The sequence below is a fragment of the Anastrepha obliqua genome, chromosome 5, assembly GCF_027943255.1.
Source record: "Anastrepha obliqua isolate idAnaObli1 chromosome 5, idAnaObli1_1.0, whole genome shotgun sequence".
Taxonomy (NCBI): domain Eukaryota; kingdom Metazoa; phylum Arthropoda; class Insecta; order Diptera; family Tephritidae; genus Anastrepha; species Anastrepha obliqua.
The window spans coordinates 113,844,973-113,862,350 of NC_072896.1; the positions used below are offsets into that span (position 1 = coordinate 113,844,973).

Below are 17,378 nucleotides of genomic sequence, written 5' to 3' on the forward strand. Positions count from 1 at the left end.
ATTCTCTTCATTGATTTACTGTAGGAAAGGTTTACCGAATGAGCGAAGTCTTGTTCTGGCTAAACCCGGACATTCGCATAAACAGTGGAAAAGACTTTCTTTCACATCCTCCGCTTGACAGCTTCTGCAGATGGGATTGAAAGGAATGTTGAGCCTGGCTGCATGATCCTCTACCTTCCAGTGACCTATAATACGTGAACTGTTTGAGCGAGACTATCCTAACAGGTAGTTCGTTCTCTGGGTGTTGTATGACGGCCATGCTTTTCTTGTTGTTGTGCATGCAGTTAATTGCTTCCATCTTCTTTCATCTAAAGCATAGTAGTGTGTGGAGTTTAAGGCCTTGATAACTGCTTGACTGTCTGAAAAGATAGCTACTTTTGCACCAATTTCTTTGTAGTGTTTCAGTGATTCGCAAGCTTCCCTGATTACTAGCCTGTAGATGTATTCATGGTGGACATTTTATGAAAAATTATATAATTTAAAATATAATAATTAAATGTTAAGCGTCGTATTTTGAATAAAAATAGTGCAACCTAAAGAATCTAAATTTTTATGTTTTATTTTTACATATCAATTAAACAACCCCTTATTACTATTAAAGTGGTAAAAATAGGCCGAAATGGATCCAATAGAGTAACGAATGAAACAGAAAAGCAGCGCTGCCATCAATTCCATATTGGTTTCATGGATGTCGAAAGTGAGGCATCATCGTGAGGAAAGCTATCGAAAATGTGTATAAAACCATGTCTGAGATACTAAAAACTTTCTATTCGATCTACTTAAGGAAACAAATTCCCACCTCATTCCGAAAGGCAGTGATGGTTTGTCAATTTAAAAAGGGTTATCCCGGCCTCATGGAAACTTATAGAGGACTCTCATTGAGTAAAAAGGCGGAAGGATATCTCACTAATAACAACCTCCCAATGCTTTTACTTCTGAGTCCTTATCTGGATTCATACCTTCGTGTTTAGACAATCTTAAGATTAAAAATCTACTGTTAAAACAGAATCACACGATTTGTATGCTGACTTAGCACTTAGAGATATTAAATATTTCAGTGATGATTTTTCTGCCTACGCTATTAGCTTAATTTTTCGGGCTAGGGGTAGTCTTTTTAACCTAATTACGAGACTTTTTAAGAATGTACTTCCTATTGATTATACAGTTTGTATCTTGGGTGTCCCTGAAAAAATCCAAAACGTCATAGGCAACTGCCCTATTTAGAGCATTTTTATGAAAAGACATGAGATTTATTTAATATTATAAATATCTTAAATATGGGTGGGATTGGTGAGCTTTGGATAAATACGAGGCATGTTTTCAAAGTAAGTACCGTTTTGACATAAAAAAACAACAAGTAAATTTTTTCCAATAAAAATGTATTCACTTGAAAGGCCATACTTCACTCTACTTTTCTACATAATTCCCATTACTATTGAGGCATTTATCGTAACTTGGGACCAGCTTTTTATGCGATCCTCAAAGAAGATTGCCGCCTGATTAGACAACCAGGGCTTCACAGTTTTTGTTTGTTGTTTTTGTGCTCATCAGTCAACATTTTTGGCACCTAGCGTGAACACAACTTCCGATAATTTAAACGTTCGGATACAATTTCGTAAATAACACTTCTTGAGACATCAGGAAACTTTTCAGTTAAGGACGAAATTCTGAATCGTCTGTTCTCTTTCACTTTACAGTCAACTTTTTGAATCACTACATCGGTAATGACTGGAGGTCTCCCACTACGTTCCTCATCATGAATGTTTGTGCGGCCATCTTTAAAGGTCCTAACTTATTTCTACACGATTCCATCACTCATAATGTTTTCATCATACACTTCACTGATTTCGTGATGAGTGTCAACTGATTTGAAGTCTTGAGGACAGAGAAACCGTATTACAGCACGCATTTCAAAATCGGCGGGATTCTCAATAGGTGGAGGCATTTTAAAATCCCACAAACAGATGTTGACTCGATCCGATGGTTCCGTAATGGCGTCTGTGGCTTCCCAACAGATGTAGCTACCGACGCGCTGCGCTAAACGGCGACCGCAGCGCTGTGGCGTCGTAATTTAAAAACGGTACTTACTTTGAAAACACGCCTCGTATTTATCAAAAAATTACAAAAAAAAAAAACACTTTCCAAATTTTTATTCAGAATTTTTAGAGAATATTGGGAATGCAGTTGTAAGCCCATTAAATATTAGATAGTATAAGAAAGTGCAAGTTTCAAAGTTTCAAAATTCACTGAGATGCAAGACTTTGTACTTTATGGTGATGGTGCCGGTGGTCGAGGTGTTCTTTGAGTGACACAGCACAGATAGAATTAGCACTAAAGATGCTATTTTGACACGCCACTTGTAGAACCGCTGCCTCTTATTAGTCAAATCATCTAGATTTGGCTATGAATCTGCCTATGGCGTCTATTTTCTTTTCTGTAATTTCTTTAAAGTTAACCATCGAGAATTCCACCAGCATTCAATGTCGTAGAGCACACACAGATAATGAAAGACTTTTGTTTCCTTAGATTCTTCTTGAAAACAGCTTCTACATCTATCGTTGTACGGCCACCCCATCTTCTCGCCATGGTCTCCGATAGGCAAATGGCTGGTTATTGTTGACGTAATTATAAAGATGCCCGTTTTGGTTTCCTTAACAACTCCTTAGCTCTGGATTTGTTAAGATATTTTGCTAGTTTTGTAGTTCATCTGCCGACGGCCTGCTTCTGGAATAGCGGGAAGATCTGCATTTAGTGCACTTCATAGGGACATCCTTTTTCTTTCGCTTCGGATTCGTTATAGGATGCACGCCTGTCTTGCCAGTTCACCACCTTTCTCATTTCCTTCTATGTTCCTATGGCCAGGTACCCAGATGAGAGCGATGCCGGTCGTGCGCGCTAAATATTAATATTCATCTTTTGCATTTTCTGACTATTTTTGGTTATAGGGGACTTTGAAGCTAAGTTGGTTGCTTGACTAACTGAAAAAAAGAAATACTTCCGATAGTTGTTGTAGATGGTTTTTAATTATCCTGCCAGCTTCCCTTTTCCCGAGAACTTCTGCTTGAAAGATACCATTTGAATTCCCCAGGCGAAAAGGCGTGGAAGTTTCGATGACTTTCGAATATACACCGGTGCCGATGCCGCAATCCATCTTGGATCCGTCAGTGTAAAATGCAGTTGTATTCTCTTTGACTACTAAATTCAAATACCATTTCTTTCGCGTAGGAAACTTTACCTTAAACTCTATTCTAAAGTCTAAGGTAGCGGTGGTGCTTTATAGTATATGGCGGAAAATTATCAAAATCGTATGCAAAAAATCTTGTCAAAAATCAAGGCGATTTTTGAGCGAGTTCAGACCTACATTTTAATGCGAATTACAAAGTTGCACACTCAGTTGCAAAAAAAAAGTGAAAAATTTTAATGAACTTTTTTTTTTAATTTTTTTTTAATTTTGTAAGCTTTGTATGAAGTTTGGAAATTTGTTTCCTTCTGAACAAATTATACAAATTTAGCTTGAAAAATATTGCGAATATTGTAAAAAGAAAAGGACTTAATTTTGTGAGCGCAAGTGTATATGATGGCGCACCTCGGGACAGTGCAACAAAGCAAAGCCTCATAGACAGAGAAGATGAGCCCACAGTGGACCCAGACGTCCGTGAACAGAACCGGCCCCTTATGGATGCCGTTCTGAGCCCTCCGAAGTAATGCAGAAAGCAGTTCCGAGAAGGGAGTCTTCCCGAAAGAGGAGGAGGGATTTTTTTAGTGGCCACAGCACTCAATTACGAAGGCATTTTGAACCCCACCTCACACACCAAAAAACGAAAAGAAAATGGCGCTCAACATGTTAAATTGCCGCCTATTTAACTTTACACTTTTCTTTGTTCATATTTCGCGCAATTACATCGTTCTGCGCCGACAAAGGCTAATCGAAGGGTATTTGCCTCAAATATTATTACGAAATTCTACATTAAACATTCAGGCAGCATCAAATTTCCGCCAAAAATTGTCAAGAAGGCGAGACGGAGGTGGCAATAACTTTCTACTTGACTGCATCGCATGACTACAATTTCCGCTTACAATTCTCGTCAATATTTAGCAAGAAATTAAAAGAAGAAAAACTCAAATTAAAACTCAAATATGAGAGAACAAAAAAAAAAAAACAGAAACGCCAAACAAAAGCGTAGATGCAAAAAGTAACAACTCTGGTGGAGTTAACAAAAGGAAAATACCAACGCATGAATAATAAAAACTTACACAAATTTACAAATTTGCGCATCAAATCACTCAAAAGTGTAGCGCACAAAGTCATTGCAGTATCTGTAGGAGCTCTAGTTCCAACTAGACAACAACATCCTTTTTCAACCTTTCATACTCGCCGCTGATGCGACAAACTCGATGCGTTTCGGCGACTATCAACTAAAAGATGGCAGAGGAAAAACATGCACGTACTTACCTTCAAACTTTTCATACGCAGCGAAGCTTAACTTTTCAGGCACATAAGATAAACGCCGACAGCCGCTGATGTACTCTAAATGCCCAGCTACGCCTGCGGTGCTCGCACTTCCGTTGGCATTGGCGTTAATAGTGTTGGCTGCTGTTGCTGCTGCCTTCTCAGCCGTGAATGTAGCAACTTTTTTCAGCACATTATTGCTAAGCGTCGTTGCTGGTGTGGCGGGTGTCAAAGGTGTTGCTGCTGTAATGGCATTGGTGGCTGATTCCGGGGATAAAGTAGTGGGCGTTAATGCAGCAACTTCCGATGCCGATGCTGTCGTTGCCGTAGTTGTACTGGCGTGTGGGGTAGCGAGGGTGGAGGTTTCCCGTTTCAAATTCGTCGCTGGCGGAGGTGTAGAGGGAGGTGCTGGCGCTGGCTGTTGAGACTGAACAGGTGTTTGTGATGATTTAAACGAAATTATAACGGTTGATTGAGTTTCTGTTAAAGGCGGCGACTGTTTGCTGTTCAAGGTGCCGGCATCTGGCGAAGGTGGCGTGCAAAGAAACAGGGAAAAGGAAAAGAAGTATATTTATTTATTTTATTATTATTTTTTTTAAGTTTTTTTTTTTTTGGAACAAAATGAGACGAACTTATTTTCTTGTAATTGTTTGTGCTTCCTCCGACGGCAGGCGGCGATGAGCCGGAAAAAGGGAATTAAAGCAAAAAATAATAATAATAATGGAATCCAGTAACAAAGCAACTAAAACGAAAAAGATGGATACGCAATGAAGCTCACCAATAAACACAATAAAAGGATAATAAAATAAATAACCTCGGCAAATACCGCCCAAATGCGTGCTATAAATTTTTTTCTCTAACAGCTTTGCATTTTTTTCACTCACTTATCAATCTGGCGCTCCTTGCGTGGCCATTGAGGGCTTGAAGCATTGGGTTTCTGTTTGCGTTTTTACTGGAAAATTATTATGTTTTTTGTAATTTAATGTTTACTTTCATCATTAATTTTACAAATTTTTTTCATATTTAACTAAAAGGCGCTTCCGCTCGAGCGTTGCATATAAAATAACTTGATTTAATTAAAATTAAAAAAAATAATCTATTAAAATTAAAACAAAAGCAATAAACATTTTTAGGGCCAATAAATTAGCGGGTGTATTTTAGGAAAACGGCTTAAAATAATAGCTTGGGCAATAATGTTTGGTAAATTATCTGTTTATGAAGATGATGGTGATGAAGGTGTAAAAAACACTCATTAAATTGCATACCTTTTTCGTTTGGGCTAAAAGGTCATAATGAGCGGACAAAGCTTTTGTTTGGAAAGTTCAAAAATTTTCATAGAAATACATACATACACACATATAAAGCGCCATTAATTGATACAGCGTCAACTTGTCTAAAAAAAAAGGATACATATCCCGTCAATTAAAATAGAAAATAGCTTTGTTGGCCGCTATACAACCAACTCTTTTATTCAGTTTTTTTATTTCTTGCAAAAATAACCGGCACAGGTGTTTTCAAAAATACTTTACAAATACTTGTTAGCCTAATAAATACCAGCTTGATGGCGGTAGTAGCTCAACGGGCTTTGAGTGGTTTGAGTTTTGAAATATCTTTATAGCCGAATTACAAAAAAAAGGAAAAACAAAGCCTTCAGGAGGTTCGAATCAAGCAAATCTGAGATCGATCATTTATATTTTCTGAAGTTGAGAAGAGAATTTAATAGCTTTCATAACTTTTTGTTTAAACAGGACATGCTTTCGGTAGAAATGAAACTAAAATAAGGTCTCAAAAGTTTTTGGTATTTCATTAACTCCAGAAGAAAAACCAATGGTTTTCCAACCAGTTTGCGCACATGACTTACTTGCAAGTTTCTTTCAGAAAGTGTCTGCAAAGTATGACTCCTAGTCTCCATCTTTAGAAACTATAAGAAGTTTTGAAATTTGCATGGCTGATGTGCAGCTTGCAATTCTAAAATATCGGTCAGTCCATAAGCTCGTGCGTTTTTTAAAAGTGACTTTAAAATTAATAAAAAAGATTTTTAAATAATAAAAGATCTTTATTTATTAATCAATAATTTATTTTCCTTCATTATTTACAATGCTTTCCCAACGTTTAGGCAAATTTTTAATTCCCTGCTCAAAAAATTGTTTGTCCTTGGAACCAAAATACGCTCCGATACCCCTTTTTATAGCTTTTTTTGACGAGTAGTTCTTGTTACTCATATGGGATTGAAGTCCACGGAAAAGGTAATAATCACAAGGTGCAAGGTGGGTGCGGCATTAGTTCCCATCCGAGCACGTTCAGCTTACCTAATGTTTGTCTTGCGGTATGAGGTCTTGCGTTGGCGTCTATTTACTAAAGGCGGTTGATTTTTTGATAGCTGATGCGAATAATAATCAGCAGTTATCGTCTGGTTTGGTTCCAGAAGTTCATAATAAACAATACCGGCCACATCCCACCAAATAGACAGAAGAATCTTCTTGGTGTGAAGGCCATCTCTAGGGGTCGTTTCTGGTGTTTCATCTTTATCTAACCATTGGCGTTTGCGAACAGGATTGTTTTAAAGGACCCTTTTTTCATCACCATTAACGATACGTTTCAAAAAACTTTCATTTTCAAGCCGTAACAGCAGCTGAGAACACACATTCACACTCTGCTGAAGGTTGGCGACGGAAAGTCTATGCGGAACCCATTTTCCCAGCTGTGAAATCTTTCCCAACTGAACCAGGTGCCTGTTAACTGTTCCATGCGATGAATTTAACCTCTGAGCTATCATGCCGACTGTCAAATTTGGCTCAGCTTCCACGATTTCGACGACCAACGCGCGGGGCATCCTCCACGTCGCAGTTACCACTTCGGAATTTTGAAAACTACTTTTGCGCAGTCCTTACACTCACATCTCGGTGAACAGTATTTCGGCAGCAGCAGTTGTTGCATTTTTACCACTTTTATAAAAAAAATACAAAATATGCCTCTTATACGCGTTCGAAGATTCCATTTTATTTTTTAACAACCCGAATAAAATCGATTGTTGAATGCACAATATATCAAAGAAAATATAAATAGTTCCGTTATATTCCGCGAATAATTTTTTGTTGTTCAAGCGTAAATCCACAAATTTCGTTTAATCCGAGGAACTTAACATAAATCACTAAGTTTGGGAGACTGCACGTGCCTCTTTTAAACGCAAGTGTTTGATATTTTCGAAGCTTGCAGGATCTAATCAAATGAGGGCACGAACAATATGATCAGCACAATGTTTTGAGATCTAGGAATTATTGACTAGTACCATTCTCTGCTGTAACCCAATCACAGGTGGTAACCCTTTCAGTCATATAACCAAACTACTCCTGAAATTTTTAAAATTTTTGGTCTATGATAATTAAACATAAATATAAAATGCACAAAAATGTAAAAAAAAATTATAAGGAAAATGAAAAAAAAAATTCAAAAAAGAAGAGAACATAAAATAAAAACAAAAACTTCTCAAACTTAAAGAAAATCTTAATTTGGTCAGGCTTCATAATTTTAAAGAACTAAAAATATTTTAAAATTTTATAAAAATTCAAGCAAACTTTCACATTTTGAAAAAAAAAGAATTTAAAAAAGGTAAATTAATATGCAAATATAAAAAAAGAAAAAGAAACAAAAAAAAATAATAATAAAAAAAAAAATAAATAAATAAAAAAACCAAAAATATTAAAAAAATTAAAATAAAAAATTAAAAAAAAATAAATTAAAAAAAAAATTAAAATGAAATTAAGAAAACTTCTCTGTAAAGTTAAAGTGTACTCTTATTCTATATTACATTTAAGCAAACTCTTAATGTGGTCAGCCTTCATAATTTTAAAGGATTAGTAAAATTTTAACATTTCATAAAAATTCAAGCGAAACATGCCTTCAAAAAAAATTTAAAAAATAAAGAAAATAATAATAATAACACTAAAAAAAAAATTAAAAAAATAGAAATTTAAAATAGAAGAGAATATAAATTAAAAACTTAAAAGAACAACTTTTCTGTAAAGTTAGCGTGTAATCTTATTTCCCATTTAAAGCAATGCCTCTTTAACTTTATAAACAATATCTCAACTTACTTACTTGCGTGGCTCATATTCACAAAAAAAATAGACCATTAGAATGACAAAAAAATTGTGAAGTAAGGCTACCTTAACGATTATAATATCTCACGTACACCTGTGCACAAAAAAATAGAGCCGCGACAAATTACCAAGTTTTACATTTATGTTTTTATGAAGTTTTCTTTTTATATGTTTTTACTAAAGAGCAGTGTATTCCACAACAAAAACCATACAACTCAAAGCGCCAAATTAACAAATTAAAAAAAAAAATACATAAAAATTTCCAACTCTTTGTTCACAATTTTTATAAAAATCTAACTTTCATATCTAAAGGCCTTTCACAGCAAACAGTGATCGTCCGGTTGGCTAGACAATGGGAGATAAAGGAAAGGATGATGCTGATGATGAGGAAAACTATAAAATATCCAATCAATTTTTTTTGAAAAAAAAAAAATCCGCTAGATGGCGCAGGAATAGAAATATTTACAAAAATCTTACTTATGGCTGGATTTAATTCGGAATTTCAGTTGAATATTTAATAAATAATGTATTTGCACAATATTAGCCTACTAAGTGGCATTGGCATATTAAAATTACATAAAAAAAATAAATATATACATTCTGAAATTGAGGCACTACCGCTGCGATCGAGAATGAGTAAATACAATTTTGTTTGTGTACGTATTAGGAAAATGGGAATATACAGTGTGTGTCAGAAAAAAGGAACCGCGATTATTCATGAAGCATAAAAGATATATATTCAATTTTTTTTTTACATGAAAGTAAGCCGCGGAGCCTCCATCATTGTCGAGTATATCCTGGCATGCTTTCAACAAGCTTTTGCGTAGCTCGTCGACAAAGAGGGCCAAATTTTGCGAACTTGACGCACGAGTTGTTCTGAATTATGGACTGGCCTTCCGGCAAGATGTGTTGGCATAGTTATCCACACATTTTCAATGGGGTTGGCGTCTGAGGACTGGGAAGGCCAGTCCAATACTTTGACGCTATTTTCTTGTTTTGTTGATTCTCAAGAGCAGTGGTTTTGATGATGTGGGATGGTAGGATATATTTGCCTCCTTCAGTCGACGTTCGATGGTGTTGATACTCACATCTATTCCCTTTTTAGCAAGAATTGATCGTGTTTGGCGTAGTCTCAAAGAAGGGTCCCACTTAAAAAGGTTGGACGATCACTTTATCCTGTTTTTTTGTCGTCACTCGCTTCAAGCCGCGCTTGGAAAAGTCATAAACAATTTTGTACAACTTATACCGCTGATTCCACATCACAACAAACTTTTTCGATTTTTAATTACTTTTGCAGCCGCGGCGTAAGATAATTTCGGTCCTTTCGAATGCGTGCATAAAAATACCGCCGCGAAACGCTTCGCATACTTTTCACTCATTTTTGTTTGGTTGCGTTTACGGGGAAAGTCTCAAAGGACACTAACCTGGGTTAGCGCTGGCGTCGTAGCCCCTGAGTGGGACTATTACGCAGTGAAAAGCAGAACGAAATATATCTTGAAGTTACAAGAAAAAAACCGGTTCTTTTCTTCTGACGCAGGCTGTAGAAGAAAATCAAAATATTCACGAAGAACTTTTCTCTAAAGCATTGTTTTTTTCACAGAATCTCAGCATAGTAGAAAACTTTAGTTTCATCAGTCAGTTATATGCCGACTGAAATTAAAAAAAAAATTGCTATCCGGACCGTTTCCCTCTTAGTCATGGCTGAGCATCACCGGCGCATATAGGTCATTGGTTGCTCCTTTCTTCGACAGCCTGTGGCAGTGCGTCAACCTAAATCCCATCAATCTTCTCCATTATATCAACTCTTCTGATAGTTGGCTGTAGATATCTGCCTGTTGGTGGTCTCATAATGACATCAAAACGGCGCTTTAGCGCCATTTGGGGAGTGCCAGAGTGGTACTTGAACCACCAGCCTTTATTTAGTAGATCAATGAAAAGAGTATTTTTCCTCGTAATTTAATTTTTTCGACTTTAAATCCACTAAAATGAAGCTATTAACGAAAACTTTAAACTTTGATTAAGAAATTGCGGAAATTGCAATAAGAAAACTGAATTACAGTTCAGTTGTCAGTCTGTCAGTTGTCAGAGTTCCCTAAGAAATTCCTACACTGCCAGCATTTAATGTTTGCGAAATTCTCAGAGGTGTAGACAAACATCTAAAATGCAAACACATGTGCCGGCATGCCTCTACTGAGCTTATAAAATAACTTGTTTTTGTTAGCTATTCTCTTAATTATTCCCACATCCCTTTACTTGCCTCCTCTCGTACAATACACAGCCGATAGCTAGCCGGCCTTTGGAGCTGTGTATTTATCTAGGTTTTGTTGGTCAAATTGTTATTTAAGTAATTCCCAATTTGCGAAGGACATCGCTTCGTATGTAAGTAGTAGTCGCACTGTTGCTACAGCAGACACACACACACACACACACGCATAACAGCTGATACCGCTGTTAAACGCAATGCTTATTTAATATATTTGTACTTTACATCTCCATACCCCCGTTTTTACGTGTGTGCCCGGTTGTATCGTTGGGCTTTCGTAATGTGTCTGCAAAATGAAAAGCATCGACTGAGGTCACATACTCACGTCCACTCTAAATGGAGGCGGGATTGAAATTGTTTTGTGAGTAGCACGCAACAAAAACGTGGGACTAAAGTAAATATTTTTGGCACATTTGTTTTCACTGGGTTAATGGGTAAGTAAATAGTAGCGGCGTGCGCCTAAAAGGCCGTCGCATACTACATATAGAGTGTGGTATACGAGCACATACATATATTTACCTATACAGATACAGTGACTCACAGCTTATTTGATGCAGCCAAAAAAAAAAAAAATTATTGAAACATCAAATATATTTTATGGTATTTCCATTACAGAAAAAAATTTTATATTTTTTTATTGTTAAATAACAAAAAAATGTCCCTTCATAAGAAAGATATGGCAAATTAAAATAATTCAGTTACAGTTTTGAGGTCACGGCTTAAATGATGCACTAAATTAAAAGAATTCAAAAAACATAAACACATTAATACAGGTATTTCGATTTCATGATTACGGCTAATTCCTAATGGGGCATCCTTTTTGATTCAGAACAGCTTTTAATCGGGAATTCGTAGATTCTACAAGTTTTGCTGTATAATCGGAACTAATTTTATTCCATTCTTCCTGTAGTGCCCGTTTCAGATCAGTTGGCATTAGAAATATTGTGGTTTCATATTTTATTTTCCAGCACTGAACACAAATTCTCAATAAGTTGAGATCTGAACTCTGCGCAGGTGTCTGTACTACATGTGGGCAGTTCCAGATGAGCAAAGTTTTTACAATACCAGACGTATGCTTGGGATCGCTGTCTTGCTAGAACCTAAACGAATCCCAAATGACCATTTTATCCGCACTTTTTACTAAATTATCTTTTAGCAGATCCAGGTACATCTCTTTATTCATGTTTCCTTCGATAAGTGTTAAATTTCCGGCACCTGAATAGGGCATCCAACCCCATACCACCACACTGCTTCCGCTGTGTTTAACTGTAGATCGCAAAATATAGGGTTTTTCAGTAAGAGCGCTTCAACTTTTGAACTTTTTTGAATAAAACACAAACGGTTTGACTTTTTTAACTAATTTTTTTTTTTGTTATCGAGTTTGAACATATACATTTAAGTATGAAATTCGATTTCTTTTGCATGACCACCGCGTGCACGTTTTACGAAGTCCAATCGTTGAACCCAATTTTCGACCACTCTTTTGCATAAATCGGCTGAAATTCCAGCAATTTCGCGTTCAATATTGGCTCTGAGCTCACAAATCGTCGCCGGCTTGTTACTGTAGACCAATGACTTCACATAACCCCAAAACGGGACGGCTTGTTAAATGGACCGTAAAATGGCCGTAATGCTCTTAAAGTAGCAGCAACAGAACGATTATTTTCATAAAAAATTTGCACGATTTGCAATCGTTGCTCAAGTGTGTAGCGTTCCATGATGAAATGTATACTAATGAAGTTTACAAATGACAAGCGAAAAATAAAAAATATTGCGTCGTTCGCCCTCCCTATTGGAAAAAAGTTGAAGTGCACCTATGGAATAACCCTATGGTTGAAGCGCGGTGTTCGGTTTTCTTCACACGCAGGACTTCCCATCAGACCTGAAAAGGTTAAATTTGCTTTCACCCGCGAGAACAACGGACTTCCAGAACGAAATGTTTTCGTTCAAATGTTGTCTGCAAAACTCTATTCTTTGTTTTCTATTACGAGCATTAATCAACGGCTTATTTCGGGCAGCCCTTCCATGAAAATTTTCTTCGTGCAGAACTCAACGAACAGTTTCAGGGTTACAGATCTCGTCCAAGTATTTTTCGACTTCTTTCGTTCATTTTGGAGCGTTTAAATCGGGGTTTTCTTTAACTTTGCGAACAATCCACTTCTTATCTACATCATTAAATATTTTATTTGGCGCAGATCTATCCTTATCTTCTATCCTGTTTTCATGGCGAAACCTTTCTGTAATGTGCTGGACAGTTGAGGAAAAGCAACAATTTATGCAATTTTTCGTTGGCTTTTGCCCTCTTTATAATGACGAGTAACGCCTTCCCTTTTTTCAAGCCCGTTTTCCCATTTTAAAAAATTTAAATTTTTTCAACTTTTCTTTACAAATTATTTTTGAGAATCACTTAAAATGCTAAGGTAAACAGAGAAAAATACATTTCATCGTTATTGCATTCTCAGAGAAAATATAAAATACACTGCATCATTTAAGCTGTGAGCATATTTTGATGAGAAAACTATTTGCTTCTACATTTTTTCAGCAAGCTTTGTTTTTGTTATTGTTCTTTCTGCAGTGGAAAACAGTACATACAGCTCATTACAAGTCGAATACATTTTTTTTATTAAATTTAATAAACATCGAGTCATTTGCTATTTTCTAAAAAAGTATTACCTGCATCAAATAAGTTGTGAGTCACTGTATATATACATATGTATGGATGCCTCAGGGGGTCTAAGTGAGATCTTTTTACAGATCAGCTAGCACCACCTAACCTACCGATAGAAAAATAATTCGTCTTATAGACCCAGCTGTTGACTAAAACTTGAGCTTTCAGTTGGGCCTAAGCCTTGCTTGCCTTTGACTATTTATTAATTTTTTCGGTTTTTTGTTAAAATATAGCTTATATTACAATAAAACAATATTATTAAAGATACAAATTTTGCACAAAATTTTAAAAACTTGAACAATTTTTCATCCAAATTTAGAATTTTCGGATAGCCAAGCGGCCATCAAATCAATGAATGCGGTTATACTCAGATCGAAGGTTGAACAGGAATGCCGGGCAGCCTTAAATGATATTAGTGTTTAATTTTTTTAATTCTCTTACAGAGCAGTCTGGCGTGAGGGATCAATTCTACGCTTCATAAGAGCCACGAAATGGTTCCACGAAGGAAGGTAAATGGGGTTCCCGTGCAGCACAGTGGTATCACAACGGACCTGTAAGGTCTAAGTGATTTGGTCGTGCAAAACGACTACCACTATAACCTAACCTAAATTTAAAATTTTTTAATCAAAATTTAAAAAAAATTTCAAGTAAGCAGTTTTATAGCCAGTTAAATTTTGGTATAATAAAGCGTATGTTTGAAGTGTCACAAAAATCGCGTTGATTTTCGAAATTTTTTTTTTTGGTGGCGAGCATCGTTAGACGGAAGAAAATGCATAACACCGTAACACCAAAAATTTCAAAATCAAATTTTAGCGAATTCTCAGTTACTTTAAGCTGGCACAGTATTATAACAAATTTAATGGTTAGAAAATTGGTCTACACAGGATTTTTCAATAAATCTTTAGAAATTCTGACTAAAAAGTTTAAGGTTTTTGTGAAAAATTTGTTGAATTTTTTAAAATTGTCTAAAAAGTTTGCAATACTAAGCTATGTGGTTTTTGTTTTTTTTTTTACTTACATATATTTTTATATAATAGGAAAAAAAAAATCAAAAATAAATAAATAGTCAAAAGTTTGCAATGTGTCGCACTGCTCTGACGAACCCAAGGGGATTTCTCCATGATGGAAAGAATAATGAGATGGCGCCGTGGTCCCGTTACTTTGCGCTCAGCGAATTCGACAATGAGTTACGTGGTTTTAGCACCAGTATGGCCAGATTACCATTTTCGTAACTTGGTTTAGCATTTTTTTGTTTTTGTTATTTAGTCTCGGAGTTTTAGTTCTTTCTTCATGACATTTTTCTAGTCTGTTCTAATTAAAATGTAATGTTTATAATTTTGTAAAATATACATTTTTTAATAATTAGTTAAATAACTTCCCCAGTTTTATTTAGCTTTACTTTTTTTTAACATCTGGTAGTATTGCTCGTGTTTGCAGTTGTTGTTGGTGTTCTTCTGCTTTTGGCAGTCAAATCTCTCTCTTGCTATTGCAGTGTTCCCTAGCTTTGGATATAAAAACGCACTAAAATGCTCATTTAAAGAAAATAAACACCAAATTTTTATAGAAGTACTTAAAGAACTTTGTATGCATGACAAATTGTCTTTAGAATGTGCGTTTTTTTAAATAGATGTGTTTTGCTTATGTATAATTTAATTTATGAGTTTTTTTAATTAAACGAGACTCTTTTGTTAAGGGAACGACTTATTTGCATTATTTGAGGTTATGTAACTAGATAAGGTACTCTGTTTGTAAAAAAGTAGTTATAGTTTTTTCAGTATTTTCTGGTATTTTGTGGCTTATTTTTACAATGAATACACCTCTTGATGTCCTATATCCCACTAAGGATTGATGGCCGGAAGAAACGATTACACCTCTATGGTTTTAATCCGCATTCAGTAAATTCAAACTTCTTTTAAATGTGTAAAAAGTTCTTCAATCTTAAGAAAAGTTGAGAGAGGGACATTTAATATTCTTGCATAACCTTAAAAGGAGCAAAAAATTAAATTTACACTTTCAAAATATCAAATTTTATAAGAACCAACTAATTTTTATTAGCATTAAAATCTTCTCAGAGTGGCCTTTTTTAACCTTTTTTTGCATAATAATACAGTTTTTTTTAACTTAATGTTTCGGTAGCTTTAAATTAAAAAAAGAAACAAACACGAAATTTCAAAATTTTCGCATTTTGGGAATAAAAAAGCATTAAATTTATTGCGAAGAGCAAATGGTTGGCAATACTGCACAACTCGGAAAAACGTGACATCATGCACTCTCTGATGGGATTTCTCCACTTACTCATAAATGCGGCTTACTCGTTTTTTTTTAATTTTTTTATTTTTATGAATTTAAAAATTTTTTTTTATATTTTGGCGTTTTTATTTTTTTTAATTTTTTTATATTTCTTTTTTTTATTTTTTTATTTTTTTTTTCTTCTTTGATGAATGATACATTTAGAGCGCCTTCTCATTAATTGTAATTTTCTTTCAAGTGTTGCTATTATAATTTGTTAAAATTTCACTAATATTTAAATAAAAAAAAGTGTTCCACTCACCCGCTTTCTCCTCTGTTGCAGTCACTGTCGTTGCGCTCCCTGCCGTTCCCAGCATCGACGATAAATTATGCAACTCAATCTTCTTTGTCTTCGCTATGTTACTGAAGAGGTCCGCGCCACCTACGCTGTTCGCTGCTGTTCCATCTTGCGGCGTCACTGTCGCCGCACTGCCACTACTCCCACTACTACTCAGCACCTGCGCCAATTTCTTGCCCAATTGCAACGCCATTTGCTCATCCGGACTATCCGATTCGATTTCCGGACTTGTATCAGGCACCAATTCTAAGTAAGTTGTTTGTGAGACTGACAAATGCGCTACCTTATCGGCGCGATGTCTTCGTTGTAGCTCGTGCACAGCACGTGCTGTTGTCGGCGAGAGTATACCCGAAGTATCGGCTGATGTTATGCTGATCTCGCTAATCGGGCGTTCTTTGATAAGCGTTGGTAGATCGTTGAGGCCACGCGCTGCCAAACGATTGAATGGACGTGAAATTCTATCCACTTCATTGGCAGCTTCTGGGTGTAGTGGTTGTTGTTGTTGCTGCTGTTCGCCAATGCTACGCGGTGAAATGGGGTCTGTAAAGAGTGAATCAGAACTTGTTGACATTTCCTTGAGTAGAACAATATCGTAGTTTTGTTGTTGTTGTTGTTGTGGCTGTTGCCGGTTGAACTGGCGACCGGAGACGAGCATGTTGTTGTACTCATCATAGACTTCTCCTTCGTCCAGTGCGTCTACAACAGTGCAGTAAAAAAGGCGATTTTGGAAAATTGTGCCACAGCAGCCAAAATGTGAGGTGATAAAAAGAATCAAATGTTAGAGAGAAATATTTCTTTCACTACTAAATACTTAGTATTGTGTCAAAGAGCGAAGTGTGGTGATGCAGCAGAATGGGAATGCGGATGCGTTGAGTTAAGGAATATCTGATGGGAAATGGCAGTTTCCAGTTTGGTTGGTAGTGAGTGAGAATTTTTTTCTTCTAAAATTTTAATTTGAGTTATAATAAGAGTTTATATAGTTTATGGAGAGTAAATACTTCTAGGAAATATTAGTAACAATAAGCTAAATGAGCTATGATATTTCTAAACTAATCAATTTCAGATGAAACTTTTACCACCGGCATGAACCGTAGGTTGGAGTAAACGCTCGGATGATAAGCCAGAAGATCGTTTGAAAGATGAGATCATTCAGAAGCTTAGGTACATACATACACACATGGGATTCTAATCCTTTCATATAAAATAAATTTAATTAATTAAATTAAATGAAAAAAGGCTACCCTTCCAACTACAGAGTTTACCTTGCACAGCTTCACGATATTTTGCAATTGTAGGGAAGCTTAGCTCAT

The 17,378-nt window shown here is 35.8% G+C and overlaps 1 protein-coding gene across 6 annotated transcripts in view; it reads right to left on the bottom strand.

Moving 5' to 3' along the window:
* The window catches only part of LOC129246841 (protein cappuccino), a 173,226-nt gene that overhangs the window by 49,877 nt on the left and 105,971 nt on the right, over positions 1 to 17,378 (bottom strand). For 3 of the 6 annotated variants that reach the window (XM_054885500.1, XM_054885498.1, XM_054885496.1), the window contains 2 exons: positions 16,033 to 16,608; positions 4,454 to 4,972 (listed from right to left, as the gene is read on the bottom strand). In XM_054885500.1, the coding sequence (XP_054741475.1) occupies positions 4,454 to 4,972; positions 16,033 to 16,608 (1,095 nt within the window). Of the gene's footprint in view, positions 1 to 4,453; positions 4,973 to 16,032; positions 16,765 to 17,378 lie in introns of all 6 variants that reach the window. The other 3 variants (XM_054885499.1, XM_054885494.1, XM_054885497.1) reach the window with 1 other exon arrangement.